The 18,373-nt window shown below is 47.3% G+C and overlaps 2 protein-coding genes across 5 annotated transcripts; one reads left to right on the top strand and one right to left on the bottom strand.

The window, feature by feature from the left end:
- Positions 1-901: 901 nt before the first annotated feature.
- On the top strand, positions 902-10,691 carry septin2 (septin 2). 4 transcript variants are annotated; one of them, XM_078934299.1, is made up of 13 exons: positions 902-1,424; positions 2,147-2,189; positions 6,338-6,449; positions 7,302-7,388; positions 7,869-7,992; positions 8,079-8,213; positions 8,290-8,407; positions 8,480-8,581; positions 8,666-8,811; positions 8,896-8,979; positions 9,664-9,724; positions 9,833-9,924; positions 10,000-10,691. In XM_078934299.1, exons 2-12 carry the CDS (start codon positions 2,166-2,168, stop codon positions 9,896-9,898), a joined length of 1,059 nt encoding a protein of 352 aa, XP_078790425.1. In that variant the 5' UTR covers positions 902-1,424; positions 2,147-2,165; the 3' UTR covers positions 9,899-9,924; positions 10,000-10,691. The 4 variants fall into 4 exon arrangements, with proteins under 4 accessions (XP_078790425.1, XP_004078688.1, XP_011484414.1 ...); XM_004078640.5 differs by having other exon boundaries at positions 6,335-6,449; XM_011486112.4 differs by having other exon boundaries at positions 903-1,424; positions 6,335-6,449; positions 8,896-9,018.
- A 1,025-nt stretch (positions 10,692-11,716) lies between these two features.
- stk25b (serine/threonine kinase 25b) lies at positions 11,717-18,332 on the bottom strand. The gene is made up of 11 exons (XM_004078639.5): positions 17,404-18,332; positions 15,598-15,828; positions 15,427-15,483; positions 15,195-15,303; positions 13,932-14,089; positions 13,599-13,784; positions 12,707-12,852; positions 12,417-12,522; positions 12,270-12,341; positions 12,064-12,200; positions 11,717-11,981 (listed from the first exon to the last, which is right to left on the bottom strand). The coding sequence occupies exons 1-11, from the start codon at positions 17,431-17,433 to the stop codon at positions 11,942-11,944; spliced, it is 1,272 nt and encodes a 423-aa protein (XP_004078687.1). The 5' UTR covers positions 17,434-18,332; the 3' UTR covers positions 11,717-11,941.
- Positions 18,333-18,373: the final 41 nt, after the last annotated feature.

Below are 18,373 nucleotides of genomic sequence, written 5' to 3'. Positions count from 1 at the left end.
ATGTATCACAGCACAAAGGCGCTCATGGAAATGATGGAAAGAGTGGCTCCTGTGAAGATACAGCAATGAGGCTGCTGCTCATCGCCAAACCTCCTGAAGGATCAGAGATTCAGGAAACAGAAAGGTCAGCAAAGGATGTTCTCCCTGCTTTCTGATAAAGATGTATTCAGTTTAAAATTATTACTTGAATTTGCAATCAGACAATCGTTTGTGTCATTCTAAGAGTGGCCTGGTGAACACGGCTGAGTGAGAGAAAAGCTAGTTTTGGGCTGCAGTTTAGCTCAGGCGGTAGAGCAGGTCATCCACTAACCAAAGTGTTGGTGGTTCAATCCCTGCCCTCCCACAGCCAGTTGTCCCCTCCCAAGCGTGGCCAGTTTACAGCCCACTGCTCCCCCCAGGGGATGGGTCAAAATGCAGAGAAGAATTTCCCCATTGTGGGATAAATAAAGTAAAATTATTATTATTAATAGGACTGCTGAACTTCTGCTTCTTTTCTATTTAAGCCACGGCATTCTGGGACCCAAACAGCTGTAATGTGAACGGGACAGATATGCTCAGAGTTCCTCTGTTGGTGTTTTAAAAATGTGAATCCATAGATAATCATTAGCAAGCAGAATAGCATTCAAGACTGAATATTTTTTCAGTGTGAAGGTAGCAACAAATGAATCAAACAGGATAAAAACCTTACAGAGTAGAATAGACTGATTTATTATCATCAAAATATGAAACCTAAAATTGTGTGTCCAAATATCAAGGAGAACAACTGGTCTGATGGACTGGGATCTTCTTTTGTTTAAATCTATTTTTTATTATTTTAGATGAATGTGGTACATATTGATTAAATTAAATTGCAAATTGATTAAATGATGAGCATAGAGACATCTGAGGAACTGACTCCTCCGGCTCACACCGGCAGACTAACGAGCCACCGTACACGACTTATCCCAAACGGTGTGAGTTCAAAAGGTCACCGCATCCTGGACGTCGGTGCATCCATGTCCTTGTTATGACAGAGACATGTATGTTAGCAGAAGATGACTTTTGTAAAAACTCCTTTTCTAGTCGGTTATTAGTGACTGAATTTAAGTCTTCATAGTATTAATAACAAATCACTGCAGTAAGTCGATGTGATTTGTTGTTATATTTTTAATTGCTTTCAAGCACAAGCACTTGATCCGTTATTTTTTTAAGTTAGGTTTTTGCCCTCCACCACTATGTGAATAATTGCCCTCATTGGCGGCTGAAGCCGCGCTCGTGCCGCCGGGAGCGCGCGGCGCTGAAGTGAGCAGCTGCAGCGGAATGTGAGGAATCCGAGCGTCCGCTGCCCGCCCGACCGACGGCTGCTCGTCTCCGCTCTGCCCGCACACCCAGCGAACGGCGCCCGCCTGCCTCTCAGCTGCTCGCCTCCCTGCTCGTGGAAGACGGTAAGTGCGGCCCCCGTGGGGCGATTCCTCTGTCATTTACCCCCGTCTAGGTGTGGCGATAATCCCGTTTACCCCCCTGAAGCGGAGGTGCTAGTTAGCATTAGCCGTTTCATTTAACATCCTAAGAAGAAGATAAAGCTACCTGGCTAGTAATGCTAGTTTAAGCTAGTTTCACCAGACAGTTTAACGAGCTGCTGGTTTAGTTCTACTTAGTTTCTTTCTTTTGTGTCCTGAATTTAGCTGTTTTGGCCGCATCCGTTCTGCGTTTTAGTCTCACTGAACCCTCGACGGTGACGCTGAACAGCTAGTAGCTGCTAGCAGATTTTTAGGAAGAATAAATGAGCCCAAACCGCGCCAGTTTGAGAACTAGTTTGTGAATAACTTGCAGTAAACTGCATTGATGCTCGGTGGTGTTTTCGCTCTTGCTGTGTGGGTGTGTTCATAGTTTTGCCTGTCGTGAATAAAGTACATCAACTTCAAACTGCTAACCAGTAATGGTAATGATGATCCAAACGACAGGAGGGAGCATCGCAGGACAGCAGCAGCAGGGAATGCTGGACTCTCTGCTGCTGCTGCTGCTGCTGTGACTGTGACGCTCTGTTTGAACGAAGGAAGCCGCTTTTGCGGTGAGAGGAGCACAACAGACTTCCTGTCACAGGAGGAGGAAACCAGCAAGCCTCCCTCCAGAGTCACATCTTCTGATGCTGCTGTTGTTGTTTCAGGTTCAACAAGGAAAAGAAAATGTCTCAAGCTGAGAAAATGAAGGTGAGTCTTTGAGGAACCAAACCTTTCACTCAGCTGACCTGCGTCTTAGTCAACCTCGGCTTTAGGAGGTTTCTGGGTGGAGAAAGTGATGCAGTTCCTGTCTGGTTGGGTCATGTGCTCTGACTTCAGTGAAACGCTCGCTGAGGCTTCTGTTTGCAGAACCGAATCTTAACGCAGGTTCTCCAAACAAGGTAACAACGTCAGGCATCAGGGGTGTTCTCCAGTCCGTCTGTCAACTTTGAAATCTCTCTTAAAGGACCCATAGCATGCAAACTTTTGAGCTTTTCATGTATTATAGTGTTAATTCCTCAAGAAGAACAACCCCAAAGTGGTATTTTGATCCATTCACGCTCCTGCTCTCTGAGCAACAGCCCCTCCCAATCCACAAAAACGAGAGGGTCCTCACATTGTGACGTCACAAAGTGAGAACCCGCCCCTTCCAGGAAGAGTCTATGCTGCCAGCCCCGCCCCCCCAGGCTAACACACACGCCCACTTTATAGCGGTGATCGGCTAAGAAGCTTTCAGTTTAAATGCAAATGCACATCCATCTTTGTAAAAGTCCGTGGGTGAAACGCCTTTGAGATCCAGTTGTCTTACTTCTGGTTAGGAAAAAGAAATTGTCTTTGTGTCATAGGAACTATATTATCATACACATGGATTTTGGCCTAATCCAGATTCTTCCCTCACCCCTACGATCCCCGCCCCCCATGCCTACATTTAGCCCTCAAAACGAAAAGAGTTGTGGAAAAATATTATTTCTCGATTTGGATGTTACTCCCACTTGATGATGTCATCAATATTCACTGGTCAGTTACGTTAGCACGGAGCTGATAGCGCTCGCAGATACACAACATGAGTTTTATAACTTTAAAAGGTTGTGCTGAAACAAAAAGTACTTGTGTTTAAATGTCAACTTTTGTGCTTTCACAGCACGTCCACGTGAAGAAATGCGGGAAATGCCCTCCGCCGTGAGGATTAGCCCTAAAAAAAAACTACTTTGGACCGGCCCGTACACACCGGGATGAATATTGGCGCACGTTATTCGCCAGCGTTTTTCAACACGTTTTTTGTGTTCACACCCAGGCGATTTTCGCTGACGATGAGCCGAGCGAACATGCAATTTCATTCCCTGACAATAGATGGCGCTTAATGTAAAACTGAAATACTCCTGTACACAAGGTGGCGCTGCGCAACTTTACGCTTCTTAAAGTCGCTTTTCATTCAGAAGAAGAGAGCAAGTATTTACGCGCTTGTCAGAATCATACAAAGAAAACAAATATTTCAAGCACCAGTAGCTCTAGCTCCAGTTCCAGCGATGAAGAAATTATTTTTCTGTTGAATGATGAAAGACAGAAAAGACGTCGATTTTGGGTACATCCCATAGTTACGAGAAGAGAAGAACATGGGGAGTTTTATCGACTGGTACAAGAGCTGAAAATGTATCATGAGCGTTTTCTGGGATATTTTCGAATTTCCATGAGTGAGTGCATCTTCATCCTATTTCTTCACGGTAGTGTAGACTCTACTTGGCGTATATCTTGTTCGCCGTGACGTATGTGTTAGGGTTGGGCGATGTCCCTTAAATTGGCCGTTGACGATGTTTGCTGTCAACCATCGGGATGGACGATGACATCGTCGGGGGGGGGGGGGGGGGGGGGGTTATTTTTACATTTTTCGTTCTTATATAACTGCTATTCGTTATTTTGCTTTTTTCATTTTATTTCCCAACTAATGACTAATCCGCGATGATCCAGTATAAACTGAGGGAAGTGACTTTAACAAAAAAAGTAACAAACAAAATAGAAAAGAAGTAGTCCGCTCCCGCACTTCACTAGTGAAGTGGACCGGCGGAGTGCGGACTTACAGCTTTGTGTTTGAGGGGAAGGGGGGGGGGGTGCTTTGCTACATGAGCGCTATGTGTGGGAGATTTAAGACTGCGATCCGTCCCGCAGCTCTAGGGGTACTACCTACCGAACTCAGAACCGGGTCTAAACGTGTGTCTGAGCACAGCTCGGATCGTCAGCACACACACAGCGGTTTGAGCTTCAAAGCAGAAATGTCGCTCAGTCCTTAGAAAACATTCAAACAATCACGCAGATTTGTGTTTCCAGTCGTGTCCCGACTAAATAAAGGCTAATGTTATTCTTACATGTTTACGTGCAGCCAGCAAGCAGCACCACCCAAAGCTAATGTTGTTAGCCCGTGTTAGCATACTGCTAATCCTGGCTTCGTTCAGAAAAAGCACTGACCACACGGATTAAAATTCAAATGATGAGCGAACAGGTGTTTCATAATAACCGTAACATTATTAAAAGCACGTTTAGAAGATCATCTCGTATTTTACCGAGCTGACATGTCAATGTATATAGCCGCTCGGCGCTGTTTAACAATGTTTTGTATTGAATTGTTACATTCAATAAAGTTTGAAAAAAAAAAAAGCCGCTCGGCGGAGTTTATATCCTTCCGTTTTTCAAACCCTACTGCGCATGTGCGAATGATTTATTCCGACGGAAAGTGTGACCTTAGTGAACGTTTTTATATTCTGAAAACATTTTTCTGGGCCCATGTACACGGTTGGATTCTAATCTGACCATTGATCCCATCAAGATATTTTGTACATGTAACCGCGGCTTATGGTGTCGACGCGCAACGTGGCGGGGGCGTGGCATCACGATGGTGGTCCCTCCATCGGGATGTCAGTCACCCATCACGATGGACGATGATATCGTCCATCGGCACAACCCTAGTATGTGTGCTCAGCAAGACAGTTTGTGTGTTTGAGCGCCCCCAAGTTGTGTTTTACTGTAACTTCAGAAGCTCCAAACACGTGTGCAAAAGTGCCATTCTCATTGGTCGTATAGTTTTTGACGCGGCTTGTCAAACCAAAAAAACGAACCCGAGGCGGTTTTTAAAAAATGACGCTTTTACGCGTGGTGTTTTTTTGCGTTGGTGTGCACACTCACATTGGTGCCCTTTGTTTAGTCACGAGGCGTTAAACGTTGGCGAAAATCGCGCGCAAAATTCGTCCCGGTTTTGATCGATCATCTCGTAACTTTTCGGGCATCAATGGCAAGCTACTGTGGAAAAAATGTTCCAATCAGAAGTTTTAGATTAACGGCGTGCGCGTGGCGAGTTTGCAAAAGAGGCGTACTGTTATAACTCATACTTTTGAATACTGTGAAAATTGAATGCCTGCATCCATTGATGGAACTGAACACATTAAAACACTGAATATGGCCATAAAAGGAATGTGGGCGCGGTTCACCCTCATGGTTGCTAAGGACATCCAAAAGTTTACTTTTACCGATTCGTCTGAAACTGACGTCGATCGGTTCATTATCCCCAAGTGACCAAAGTATAAAACGGTTGCTATGGAGATAAAATCAACAGAAAAGCCGCCATTTTGAATAAAGTGGATTTTCGATCAACTTATCACATGTAGCTCTCACCAATGAAAGAATGTGTTTTTCTGAGACAGTTAATGATGTTGATCGCTATGATAGCACTTTTAGCAAAATAAGCACAACTAGCATATTTAGCATATGTAGGTTTGCCTAGCCTTGATCAAAGGTGGGTGCTGATTGTGGCAGTGCCGCGAAGAGGTGGAAAGCGTTGGGGAAGGTGGTGCATAGAGGCGGCCAGCGGGTGCGTCAAGCGCCTGTGGGCCATACACGCCACTTACAGCTTTAATTAAATGTTGGTTGTGACAGCTCTGGCGACCGCCGCCATGCTTTAGGATTTTTACTGAACTATAAGGAACACAGTCGGCCATGGAAACAGAAAGCTCTCATCAGGAAGAATGGTGTCCTGAGTTTACGTTTAGGTGTTGTAAGCATTTCTCTGCGGTGAAGGTTGTACATCTACTCGCACACTTGTATAATAAGATAAGATAAGATAGGACTTTATTGATCGCGGAGGGAAATTAGGTAATTAACACAGCAGCCAAAAACAAGAAAAATAACAGTTGGAAAGGTACGAAAAACAAAGTAGCAATGAGTAAGAATAAAAAATAGTAATAATACAAGGTGGAAGAAAAAGTACAGGTCATAAATAACGAATTAAATAAGGCAATAACGGTCTCAGCTTACATGTAGACTGATGCTCATCCATGTTTTAAGTCTTCTGCTTCTCTTCTGTTTCTCAGCAGGGCCAGTTTACCAACCCAGAGACTCCAGGTTACGTCGGGTTCGCCAACCTACCAAACCAGGTTCACCGCAAGTCTGTTAAGAAAGGCTTTGAGTTCACCCTCATGGTTGTTGGTGAGTTAAAGGTCCTCGTTTTGATTTCTGTGCGCCTGGTGTGAATCGTCACATGGGGGGGGGGGTCTCAGCTGAAGCGGGCAGCGTGGGGGCGGGGCTCCCGGCAGTCAACTGTGTGAATGTCAGTTCTGGTTTGAAAAAGGAAAGGCAGAGAGCTTTCTGCTCTAAAATTAACCGGGGAAGAATGTCAGCTGTGTGGCCCCGGGGGCCGATTCACATCCTGACTGTTGATCTGACCTCTGACCTGGATCTTCAGTCGGCGTCTTCCTGTTTTCCGATGCTAAAGAAGACAATAAACAGAATTCATGCTGCTCGTACATTTATTCAGAAGACTCTGTTTTCTTTGACAAAGGAGCGTTTTGGAAGAACCACATCCACGCCGTCCATTTAAGGCTCAACGGTTGAAACTCCCAGCTGGAGGGGTGGGGTCACAGCTGAGGCTGCTTCTGCCCCCCTCTGTCAGCTGTGCTACATGCTGGGAACTCTCTAAAATAAACACAGGGTTTTGTGACTCATTTAGGCCAGAACTTTAACAACACAAAGTGTAAAAATGAGATGTGAATAGAAAATGTCCTTTCAAAGTTCCAGAAGGATGAAGGCAGAGTGTGCAGTAAAGGATGAGATGTTGATGAAACTTTTCCAAACTGGGTTATGTATCATTATAATGTCTGAATTTTCCTTCTAAAACCGATTAGACATTTTTATATTTTGATTTTGTCGATCGACGAAGACTCTGTTGGTCCCTCAGGCAGGAGGTGTGAGTTTCTGCAGACAGCTTTATCGGCGTGCTTCAGTCTGAGCTGATCTCAGGACGTTCGCTTTCTAGTCACTGATTGGTTCTGTTGTTTGAAGGTGAATCTGGACTCGGGAAATCCACCCTGATCAACAGCCTCTTCCTCACAGACCTTTACCCCGAGAGAGTCATCCCTGGAGCTGCAGGTACGCACACTCCTTCCCTCCTTCCTTCCTTCCTTTCCACACGCACCTCTCCGATTGGAGGATGACGAGAGCGACACAGACTGGAGGCAGACCAGGGTTCACGTTCAGATCCTCGTCGTTCCAACATTTCCTGAGAGTCCAGAGACAGAACTCTGTGTTTCACATGAAAACCGCTGATTCAAACTAACCAGCCTCTGACGTGCTCTGTGACAAACACTAGGAATGAGAAAAAGCTGAAACCCTCAGTGCTGCTCTTCATCAGGAGGTTCATGTGCTGAACTCAACAGAACTCTGTCAGATCTGAAAGAATCGCAGACGTCTTCATATTTCCACCTTCCGTCTGAAGTATTCTCACTCTGATGGGTCATCCACTCAGTTTTCCTCCATTAAGATCCAGATCTTGTAGTATTTGTGTGGACGTGCACACTGGAGGGTTTAATTGGAGTCGCTCAGAGAACTTTGTCCCTTTGCCCCCGACAGAGAAGATTGAGAGGACGGTGCAGATCGAGGCGTCCACGGTAGAAATCGAGGAGAGAGGAGTGAAGCTCCGCCTGACGGTGGTGGACACTCCGGGCTACGGAGATGCCATCAACAGCCAGGACTGGTATGTCTCTGGAGGCGTGTTGTGGGTGATGGCGGGGCGGGGGCAGGGGGCTCGCTGGGGCAGTTACCTGAGAACACCTGCTTCAGTTTCAGCACCATCATCAGTTACATCGATGACCAGTTTGAGCGCTACCTCCACGATGAGAGCGGTCTGAACCGCAGACACATCGTCGACAACAGAGTTCACTGCTGCTTCTACTTCATCTCGCCTCTCGGCCACGGGTCCGTCCACACACACGCCGCCCCCCCACACGCCGTCCACGAACCTCCTGACTGTTCGTCTGCTTCCCGTCCGCAGCCTGAAACCTCTGGACGTCCAGTTCATGAAGGCCATTCACAACAAGGTGAACGTGGTTCCGGTCATCGCCAAGGCGGACACCCTCACCCTCAGAGAGCGGGAGAGGCTGAAGCGACGGGTGAGGAGCTCGGCGTAACGCCGCTCTCTGAAATGGTTGTCGCCTTTGCTCTCTCACCTTGTCATTTCCCAGATTCTGGATGAGATTGACGAGCACGGGATCAAGATCTATCACCTTCCTGATGCTGAGTCGGATGAAGATGAAGACTTCAAAGAGCAGACCAGGATCCTCAAGGTGGCCGTCTCCACTTGCCAGACCGCCTTAGCGCCGTTTGGCGTGTGAGATGGAAGCGACGCTAACGGCGGCTTCTCTCTCCAGGCTAGCATCCCCTTTGCAGTGGTCGGTTCCAACCAGCAGATTGAGGCCAAAGGCAAGAAGGTGAGGGGCCGTCTGTACCCGTGGGGGGTGGTGGAGGTGGAGAACCCAGAGCACAACGACTTCCTCAAGCTTCGGACCATGCTGATGTGAGTGCGGGGAAACCCATCCGTCCAGCTGAGCCTGAACGTCTCACGGTGCATTAACGGGCCTGCTTCTCCCTGCCGGCACAGAACCCACATGCAGGATCTGCAGGAGGTGACCCAGGACCTGCATTACGAGAACTTCCGCTCGGACCGCCTCAAGCGGGGTGGCAGGTTGTCCTCCCATGGTTATGTTCTGCCTCTGTCTCCTGCGTACGTACCTGTCTGCTTTCAGCTCCTCCCCCTCACAGACAGCAGAGCTCAGGCCGTCCCTTTGGACGGTTGAGCTGATGTTTTACTGTCGTGCCCATGAGCAAGACGCAGCCAGACTTTCACAACAGCCTTAGACGGACGGCGTTTCCCGTTTGGAGACGTTTCGCTCCACGCAGAGCAGGAGTAGCTGAAGTTCCTGTGTAGATTAGGATGACGATGACTTTAACATCGCTTTTACACTGAAGATGGTTTGAGTTTGTTCTAAAGCCAACCTGGAAAGGGGGAAGGGCTTTCCCTTCACCCCACTGCCTCGCCATCTGTCCGGTGATGGTTGCAGTTTGCCCCCTGCCACGACTGCTGGAGGTACTTCTTTATGGTTGCACTTGTCCATGTGGGGGAGGCGCACCGCTCTCCTGACCTCACAGCTTCCTCTCTAATCTGCTTTCCTCTTGGTAGTTGGAGACCACCAGCTGTCTGTTTGCCACTAACCTGCTAACCGCTTTGTCCTCTTTCTTCACCCCGTTGGCCTAACGGTGCTTGAAGTGGCGCAGCAGTGCAGAAGCTCACATCCTTGTCTTTGCACCTCACTGATGCTGCAGCAGGAATTAAAACGCGGTCATGACTGGATGTGTGTCTCCGGTGCAGGAAAGCCCCAGAGCCGGAGGAGATGGACAAGGACATGATCCTCCAGGAGAAGGAGGCTGAGGTGAGACGTTTCTGAGACGCCAGGAACCCCATTTTATCAAGACGATGACATTCCTGTTTAAAGATATGAGGCTGAGGAGTTGAACTGCGCTTGTTTTCTGTCGTTCAGCTGAGGAGGATGCAGGAAATGATCGCACAGATGCAGGCTAAGATGCAGAAGACTGGCGAGGAATGAGCAGCTGTGCGCGTGGGACGTCCTCGGTAAGACGCGTCTTCACGGCTGAAGCGCCCGCTTCCTCTGAGCGTGCTCACATGCAGCTTTTGTTCTCTCGGCAGGTGGCGCCGCTGATGGACCAGGCCGACCTGTTCTGCTCATCGCTCTTGCTTGAAGTTATTTTTAATACCTAGTTACTTCCATTCAAACAGTATTGTTTCTATCATGACGTAGCAGCGTTTCTTTTTGTATTAAACCTTTCCAGACTATGAGACCCACTTATGAATATGAATTGTTTACTGGGATATTCTGCAGCTTCTCTTTTTTTTTATATATATATAAAGCATTGCTGCTTCATTGGGAGAATCAGTTCTGCAAACCTTTCCCCACATGTTTGTGGTTTCGAGCACAGTTTCAGCTGTCAGCAGCTCCTGATCTGCTCTGTAGCAGCTTTTCTTCCACAGACCTGCAGATTGCTGTTACCGGTTCTTCCTCCTCTGTTCACTTGTGCCATTTCCAGATCAGTGTTCAGATGTGAAACTGCCTTCCAGTGATGATGAGCTCCCAGAACTCTTTCCAGTTGAGTGGGAGGTGAGCGAGGAGCAGTCCCTGTGGGGTTTAGGTACCCCGACTCCTCCTCTGCATGCCAAGTGTTGAAGGATGGGTGCCGCAGCGCTGCAACCCCAAAAGGAAAACGTTTCCCCTCACCAGCCCAGACGCCACTTCCTGACATTCCTGTCTGCTGTTTTTATCCAACATTGAAGTACCAAATGTTCTTATGCATTTATTATAATAAAGGTTTTATTCAACTTGATCCAGAGTTTGAGTCTTTTCTTCCTAAATGTTCTTTTAGAAATGTAAATGACAGAACGGTCGAGCCGAATGAAAGAAGCACCGAACTGCTCTGACTGCAGCTTCCTTTATCTGCACAAAGCAAAACATACAGAAGCAGAAAGAACAGCCCATAAACTCTCAGAACAGAACCGGAGGGAGATGGGTCCGCTAGAAAGTTCTGAGCTTCAGTTTATGCAGACCGGTGGCCCCAGAGCTCAGCTGATGAGCCTGAAAGGCCTCAAAGCTTAGAATTCCCGTTCAGTGGAAACGTGGACCACAAAAAGAACCGCCTCAGGAGCTTAGGACAAGTGTGATGTTTCTGAGACGACAGCAGCTCATTCCAGCAGAAGATGAAGCTCCACGGGACTGCAGACCTCCGTGGACGTGTCTGCAAGAGGAGAAGAATAGGAGCATCCCAGCTGAAGGTCACAGAAACAAGACGGACATTTGTTCCAAGGCCCAAAGTTCCCCTGCGAGACGAGGAAACTAATCCGGAGCTTTATGGGGACATGAAGCAAACCAAGAAAAGGACTCGGCTGTGAAGCACGGAGGAGGTTTGCTTATGGTCTGGTGCTGCTTTGCTGCACAGAATCTCACAAAGTGTGCTGCTGAGCTTCACAGATTCTTTGTCACTCATAAAAACGGAGGTTGCCTTCTAAGGGTCCTCATAACATCCTTAGTGGGAGGAGCTCGGCCATCTGCAGCGGTGTGCAGACAGACGTCGACTCCGAAACGCTTTGAGGGCAGAGTTGGAGGAAACAGTTCTGTTCAGGCGGCTTCACCCGTTTAGTTGGAAAACGGTTCATTAATCAGTGTAACGCCGTGTTTGTTGACGTCATGTGAAGACCGCTGCGGGTTTCCCTTTGTTAGCAGCCGAGCTTCCACAATGTTCCCCCTTCTGCATGGTTGGGGTCTTCTGCATCGTCTCATGAGGGGAGTTTGTGGGACGACAGTCAGCAGCTTTCAAAATCTTATTGATGTCGTTCAAAAACCAAAACAAGGAAAGATTTTCTGTGGAGTTTATTGTAGCAGTTCTCAGTCTAACGGGCAGACGACGCTCTTAAGGGTCATGGCTTTTCCTCTTAAATACTCTCCACTCTGGAAGCAAACCTTTAAAAATATGTCGTCATAGCTAATGAAAAGATCTCTGAGGGGGTGGGGCACATTTCATCTGACAACTTGAACAGGTGACGGGAAAAGGGGCGGCTGGCTCATCACATCCCGCTGGTTTCACCGTGAGGAGGGAGCGGTGTTTCCGTTTAAAGAAAACCTGGAAGACAGCAGGATGGCGGGTTAATGCGGGCGGCGTGTTGCACAGGCCAGCGCGGGCCGCACAGGGGCCGCCGCCTCACCTGCACACTCTCTCCATCATGTGCGTGACGAGGCGGTCGGAGATGCCCGGACACGACTCCTCTGCCAGGTTGAAGGCGTTCTCCAGCTCCTCTATGGCTCCTGCCCCGCCGCCACTCGCTCGCCGCTTGTCCTTCAGCTGGACGGGAAAAGCATTTTCTGAGCCCGCTCTGGTACGGTCTCTACAACTGAGATGCGTTCGGCTTACTTCTCTGAAGATGGGCGTTACCAAAGCAGACAGGCACTGGGACTTGGGCTGTCTCTTCATGGAGTCTCCTGACTGGAAGCAGGGGAACAGAGGTCAGAGGGTCACGGCAAACCTGTCAGGTCTGAGGCTCTGTGCTGCGGTTCTCACCCCCGACTCTAAATGTGCGTAGTCCATCTGTAACTGGCTCATAGAACTGGGCCTGACGGTGGGGAAGGTCCACACGGGACACTGCTCTCCGTCCCCATCAGCATCCCTGCAGGAATGACAGGAGAGGGGTGTTTAAGGAGGAGACGTGAAGACTCCAGACACAGAAATCCCAGCTCTGTTGTCACTCAGGGAAGCAATCGTGCACATGCAGCAGAACCCTCTTTGGTTCAGCGCCGGAGCATCTGCACGCTCTGCCATGCTGCTGATGAAGAGAGAAATTTGAAACGGACATGTCCGAGTCGTCTGAGCTGGACTCCTCTCCGTGTCCCTCCGACTTCCAGCGGCGGTACCGGTCTATCAGCTCCGTCAGATAAGCCGTCTTCTTGGTGTAGCGAGTGATGAACTTGTGCTTCAGCAGCTCCTTCGCGGTGGGCCTCTGTGAAGAGCCAGAACACCGACAGAACCGGGTCAGCACACAAGAACCCTGCAGCTGGGTTTTCCTTAAGATCAGACGCGCATGGTCCTCATGAGGAGTTATACCACGGTCCGGGTGAATCCTCGATTCTGATTGGCTGCTGGGTGTGCATTAAAAACTGTTAATGTACGCCTAAAAAAGAAGTTCCGGTCACAAAGCTTAGATGTTCTGTATCACTGCGCTGGCTTTAAAACAACCTTCATCTTCATCATTTGGACAAAAACAAGCGGTAAGAGGTGAACTTTCTCTCTGAACTGATGCTTTATTCAACCCATCGTGACGATCAGCATATTTATCACTTTCCTTTGCGGCTGCAGTCGAGGTTGGTGCCGTCATGTTACCATGACGACCCGCCGCACCACCTAACAAATAGTCCGCTTTTTGTGAAAAAAAGTGATCTAGACTGAAAAAATAACAAGATTAAAGGACTAAAAACTGGTTGAATATTTATTTCTTTTGAAAGTGACCAAGGTATAAGCGACACACTTTACTGTCCAGACTTCCTCGGCGTGCGTTAAATTCAGATTATGCACACTTGAAGGCCATTCTCCCTCATTTACCAAATGTCTCTCTTTTCCTCCTACATGACTTGGATTCATACATAAATGATCCGTTTTTTCTGCTGATGGTTTAAAACAACAAACAAGGTTTCACTAGAGCGCCATCACATGACAGAAGGTTGGAGGTGAAAATGCAGCTTCACTCACAAAACGGGGATCCTTGTTTAAACAGGCCTCCACAAACTCTTTAAACGGTTTGCTGTACGGCCCTTCCAACGTGGGAGGAGTGTTTTTAGGGATGAGGAACAGGACCCTCATGGGATGTAGGTCAGAGTTGGGGGGTTCCCCCTTGGCCAACTCGATGGCAGTGATTCCCAGAGACCAGATGTCCGCCTGAGTGTAAGGAAAGGTGAACCAAATGAAGCTTTTCCAAACAGAAATGAATTCAATGGCTGTTTCAAAAGCTCAGCATTCCTGCGCCCCCTCCCAGACAGGTCAGCACCACAGACGCTCTTCAGCTCTGGAACAGACTTCCCTCACCTTAAAGTCGTAGGCCGACTGCTTGATGACCTCTGGAGCCATCCAGAACGGCGTGCCCACAAACGTGTTCCTCTTGATCTGCGTGTCCGTCAGCTGTCCCGCCACGCCGAAGTCTGCCAGCTTCACGTCGCCTTGCTCTGACAGGAGCACGTTGGCAGCTAGGAGACAGACGTCAGTCACTGCCGTGTCCACTAACTAGCTAGAAAGACCTGCAGCCTCGGGTCAGGACGGCTAAAGAGGCACAACTAGAGGGTCACATCAATTGGAAGACAAAAAGTCAACACTTCAAAACAGGCTTAAGCATGATTCAAGTCTAAAAATATTGAACATTTGAAAAGAAATGTTTTTTTTTAATTTTGAACCTTCAATTTAAAAAACAAAACTTTAAAGCTTAAACTGTTACTAAATGAAAAATATTGTTTATTCATAACAGCTGCTGTTGTTTTTGTTTTCTTTTTTTATTCTTTAATTTCCGTTTTACGTTTAGAGTTTGAATTCAGACGTTCAGTCTTTTCTGCTGAACCTGAGTTAAGGAAGCTCATTGGCTGTCGTGACATGATTCCCATCAGCTGAAAGCGCTTCTGGTGCTTTCAGCTCTAAACTGGAACTACAAACTTTATAAAGAATATTTTTCATTTGGTAATAATTAAAAGTTTTTTTATTCGAGTTTCAAATCTTCCATTTTTCCCCCTCAAACTTTCAATCATTCTGGCACAGCGAGAGGGGGCGGTGCCAGAGGGCGGAGCTGTCAGAGGGGGCGGTGTCAGAGGGGGTGGTGCCAGAGGTTTTTATGTAGTTTTATGTATTATTTTAGTAGTAAGTTGTTTACATTTTTTTTTAATGGATGAATGTTGCACTGACCAGAAGGCACTTTTAATTTCATTGTATGTATGACTTTGACAAATAAAGATCCATCCATCCATCCATCCATCCTGGTGTTCTTGTGACTCTGATCTGTGTGTAGGTGTGGTTTTGAGTGTGTGTATCAAGCGATTGGAGCGTACCATTTAAGGGTTTTTTTATGTTTGGGAGACTTTTTGAATTTGTACTTAGTCTGAAGTTGATGTCATTTCAAGCTGTGCCTGCGTAAACTGTATTTTGGATTTGAACGTTTTTGATATTCGTTTACAACAGCAAGTACCCTCAGTTAAAGACAAAATGGATGGGTTACAAATCCAGAACCAGCACACACATTGGGTGAGTCCATTTCCCCTCCTGACAAGTTTCCTGGGTGAAGATTCTCTAAGTGGTCTTCCGTTTTACCTTTGATGTCTCTGTGAATCTTCCTCTCGGAGTGCAGATACTCCAGCCCCTTCAGGATTTCCCGCAGTATGGTAGCGATGTACGTCTCCTCCAGAGGTCCTGGGCGGAGCTACGATGACGGCGGGTAAACCAAGACATCAGAAGTAGGGCGAGAGAACCGGCAGGCTCTAAAAGTAAGCAAGGCGGCGTCTTGTGTAATTTGTAATCTCCATAAAAATGGAAATCTTCTTACCAGATCCAGAGCAGATCCTCCACCTAAATACTCCATGATAATCCACAGCTTGGTCCCCTGGGGGGTGGGGTGGGGTGGGGGGGGGGGGGGGGATATACACAGTAGTTCAACTGTGGGAAATAAAAGCCTTGCTTGCAGGTAAACAGCAGGCAGTTGCAGCTTTTCTCTCACCTTGAGGTAGGACCCGTAGTATTTGGTAACATAAGGACTGTCACACTGGCTCAGCACTGTGATCTCTTGTTGGATGTCCTCTATCTCATCCTCTGCCTCCTCCAGGTCAATGATCTTGATGGCCACCACCTCCTTAGTGCGGTTGTTGATGCCCTTGTAGACCTCTCCAAAGGAGCCCTTCCCGATGCGCTCCTGCTTGGTGAAGTACTCCTCCGGGTCCAGGTGGGTGTTCTGGTGGAGGGTGGACAGAAGCAGCACCGCTGGCTGTTAGCACTTCCTTTCAAACAAGCATGCAGACACAGAAACGCTGCCTGCAACACAACACTGCTCCCTCCGTCACGGTTCATTTCGTTTCTTTTCCAACACCAGCTTTCAGGCGTGTGATCCTCAGCACTGCCAACTGCTGCGACAGCACCGAGAATTGGACAAGAACACGGAAAAGAACCCAAAGTATTTATAAAAACACGCAGGTCACACGTTACACCAGGGGTGAGCAAACAGAAGGCCGGACCAGGAGCAGATCAGTGCGGGGATAAGGTAATCCACCCCATGAGACAAGAGAAATAATATGGAATTTGGACAAAAACATGCTATAATTAGGATTCAAAAATAATGTATATATTTTAAACCATGATATCTTGGGGGTTTTTATTTGAAAACTGCGACTTTTTATTTTATTTTATGCTAATTCCACGAGTGGGTTGATGCCCCCCAGGGACAAACTCAGAGAAATGCTGCGTTCATGTAGTGTTGGGATGGTCGGAAAAATGCCCGTCCGACTTAGAAAAAAACACGCATCGACGTCAGAAAAACCGCAAACCTTCCAACAACTCGTGAATGCACAAACTTTTTAAAGCAAGGTCGACGTCTCTGTAGAGCAGCGTTTATGGGGAGACGGCGTGTAGCAGGGAGCCTCATCCAATAACTAAAGGAGCTGCATTTCCAGAAGAAAACGCAGGCTTGAGTCTATATTACTGAATGAAAAGGAAAATTAAAGGGTAATAATTGGCAAAAGAAATAAAGAAATAATCAAAGTTGACCATAAATAAAGTAAAAACAGCACAATAACAAAAGATATATTTTTCAAAAAAATGCCAGAGCCGGTATCGAACCAGCGAGCTTCTGCACCAAGGATTCCCCATGAATTTCAATGGAAGATCCTGGAAATCCTGGAATATCTTGAAAGGTTCAAGGATTTTAAGGACCAAAGTGATAGGTGGATAAAGCTGAACATTTGAATAGTTGAATGGTTAAAATAGCTGAAAATGTGTTGGGGTTAAGCACCAAAAGCTGGTGGAAGATACTAGAATAAAGAAAGTGAAACAGGAAAACAATGGGTTCAACCAACTAGGATGATCTATATGATCTATTCCAGTAAAAACGTTTAATGGGCTGCATGCTGCTTCATCATCAACGAGGTGAGATGAGATCAGTAACCTGCATCTGCGTGACGACACTTCCGGTTTCCAGGAAGAGGCTTTACTGCAAAGCTAAAGGCAACAGGTGCTGTCCAGGTAAAAAGAGTCCATGCGGACGTGAAGGAGAACTGTACAGTCTGTGCACAGGTGGACGGAACAGCCCGTTTACACAACACACCTGCATTCAAACCGGGATGTCATCCCGCATAAAAAACTGATTTATAAAAAACATGGACTTGAGAACTTTACACTTGTATCACCTGTTAGAACACGATTACAGGTGATTTATGATCGCAGAGCCAGAGCTACATGGTTTTCCTGAAAAGCCCAACTGTGAGGGGTTCGGGTCTAGGACAGGAAGGGAAGTGAGGTGATAGGTTCTCCCTACCTGGTTCTGCATGTCCCGAAGGTGTGCCATGGTTCTGCCGGTCGCGGGGGCAGAGCGCCAGCTCCGGCTCTTCTGCCCTGCCAACACTCAGACGGCCTTCGAGCTTTTACCCCTCAGCTCGCAGCTGTCTGGGAAACTAGCTAGGAGGCTAAGCAGCTACACGAACAGCCAGCCTGCTGCCTCGAACGGGGCTGTCACTCCGAAAACCGTTTTTGGCCTTCGAGTTCACCGGAGGACCACCCCGCCCGGCGAAACGACGAGCTACAGACCGAGACGCTCCATGAATGTCCGCCGAGACACGCCGGGCGAAAAGAACCCGCTCCGTCGGAATAAATATTTAATTTATTTTTAGGAGGGCTTAGCCTGTTGTTCATTTGAAGCTTGAGGAGGACACAATAACGGCCCACAGCGATTGCACATGCGCAGTGATCAGGAAGTAGCCAGGATGATGGGACATGTAGTTTATTTTGCGTCCCTGTCACACAGCAATTTACACAAGAGATTTGTTTTGTTGAGTGATTATTAATAAAAATTCATGTTTGTTCCTGTTAAACTGTTAAGTTTCAATGCTAGATTATTTAAAAAATAAAGGTCTTTTTAAAGTGCAGCTCGCGGTTATTAAAACAGCACCGATTAAAAAGCATCTAAATTGTAATAAAAAAGTGGGATGTTGCAGAAACTGTGACGCAAACGTGTTGCTGGAGCAGTTATGCGGACAAGGAGAGTTAGACAAAATTGAGAGACGGTCATGAACTCAGGATTTCCCTCAGCAGTTCCTCTGGCATACATTTACGCAGAACAATGCAAATCATAAATAAAAAAAATCAACACTGACTAATAAAAAGCGACATGCATTAAAGGAAGTTAAGACTGCGGAAAAAAAGACCCGCCATGCAAATCAAACGATGAGAGGAGTTTCTGGGTGAGCGCGCGCGTGCAGCTCTTACATAAATGTCGGGTAACTTGTGTA

The sequence above is a fragment of the Oryzias latipes genome, chromosome 17, assembly GCF_053564925.1.
Source record: "Oryzias latipes strain Hd-rR chromosome 17, Olatipes_Hd-rR_3.1".
Lineage (NCBI taxonomy): Eukaryota > Metazoa > Chordata > Actinopteri > Beloniformes > Adrianichthyidae > Oryzias > Oryzias latipes.
The sequence above is the reverse complement of the archived record's forward strand: the minus strand, read 5'-3'. Positions and strand labels throughout refer to the sequence as shown.

Excerpts from the sequence above, each read along its gene's own strand:
- septin2 (XM_011486112.4), top strand. The coding sequence starts at position 2,166 with ATGTCTCAAGCTGAGAAAATGAAG. Across the intron at positions 8,214-8,289 it reads ATCTCGCCTCTCGGCCACGG|CCTGAAACCTCTGGACGTCC; the intron begins GTCCGTCCACAC and ends TCCCGTCCGCAG. Across the intron at positions 9,725-9,832 it reads TCCAGGAGAAGGAGGCTGAG|CTGAGGAGGATGCAGGAAAT; the intron begins GTGAGACGTTTC and ends TCTGTCGTTCAG.
- stk25b (XM_004078639.5), bottom strand. The coding sequence starts at position 17,433 with ATGGCACACCTTCGGGACATGCAGAACCAG. Across the intron at positions 12,853-13,598 it reads TAAACAAGGATCCCCGTTTT|AGGCCCACCGCGAAGGAGCT; the intron begins GTGAGTGAAGCT and ends GGCTCTTCACAG. Across the intron at positions 12,342-12,416 it reads ACGCACATTTAGAGTCGGGG|TCAGGAGACTCCATGAAGAG; the intron begins GTGAGAACCGCA and ends CCCTGCTTCCAG.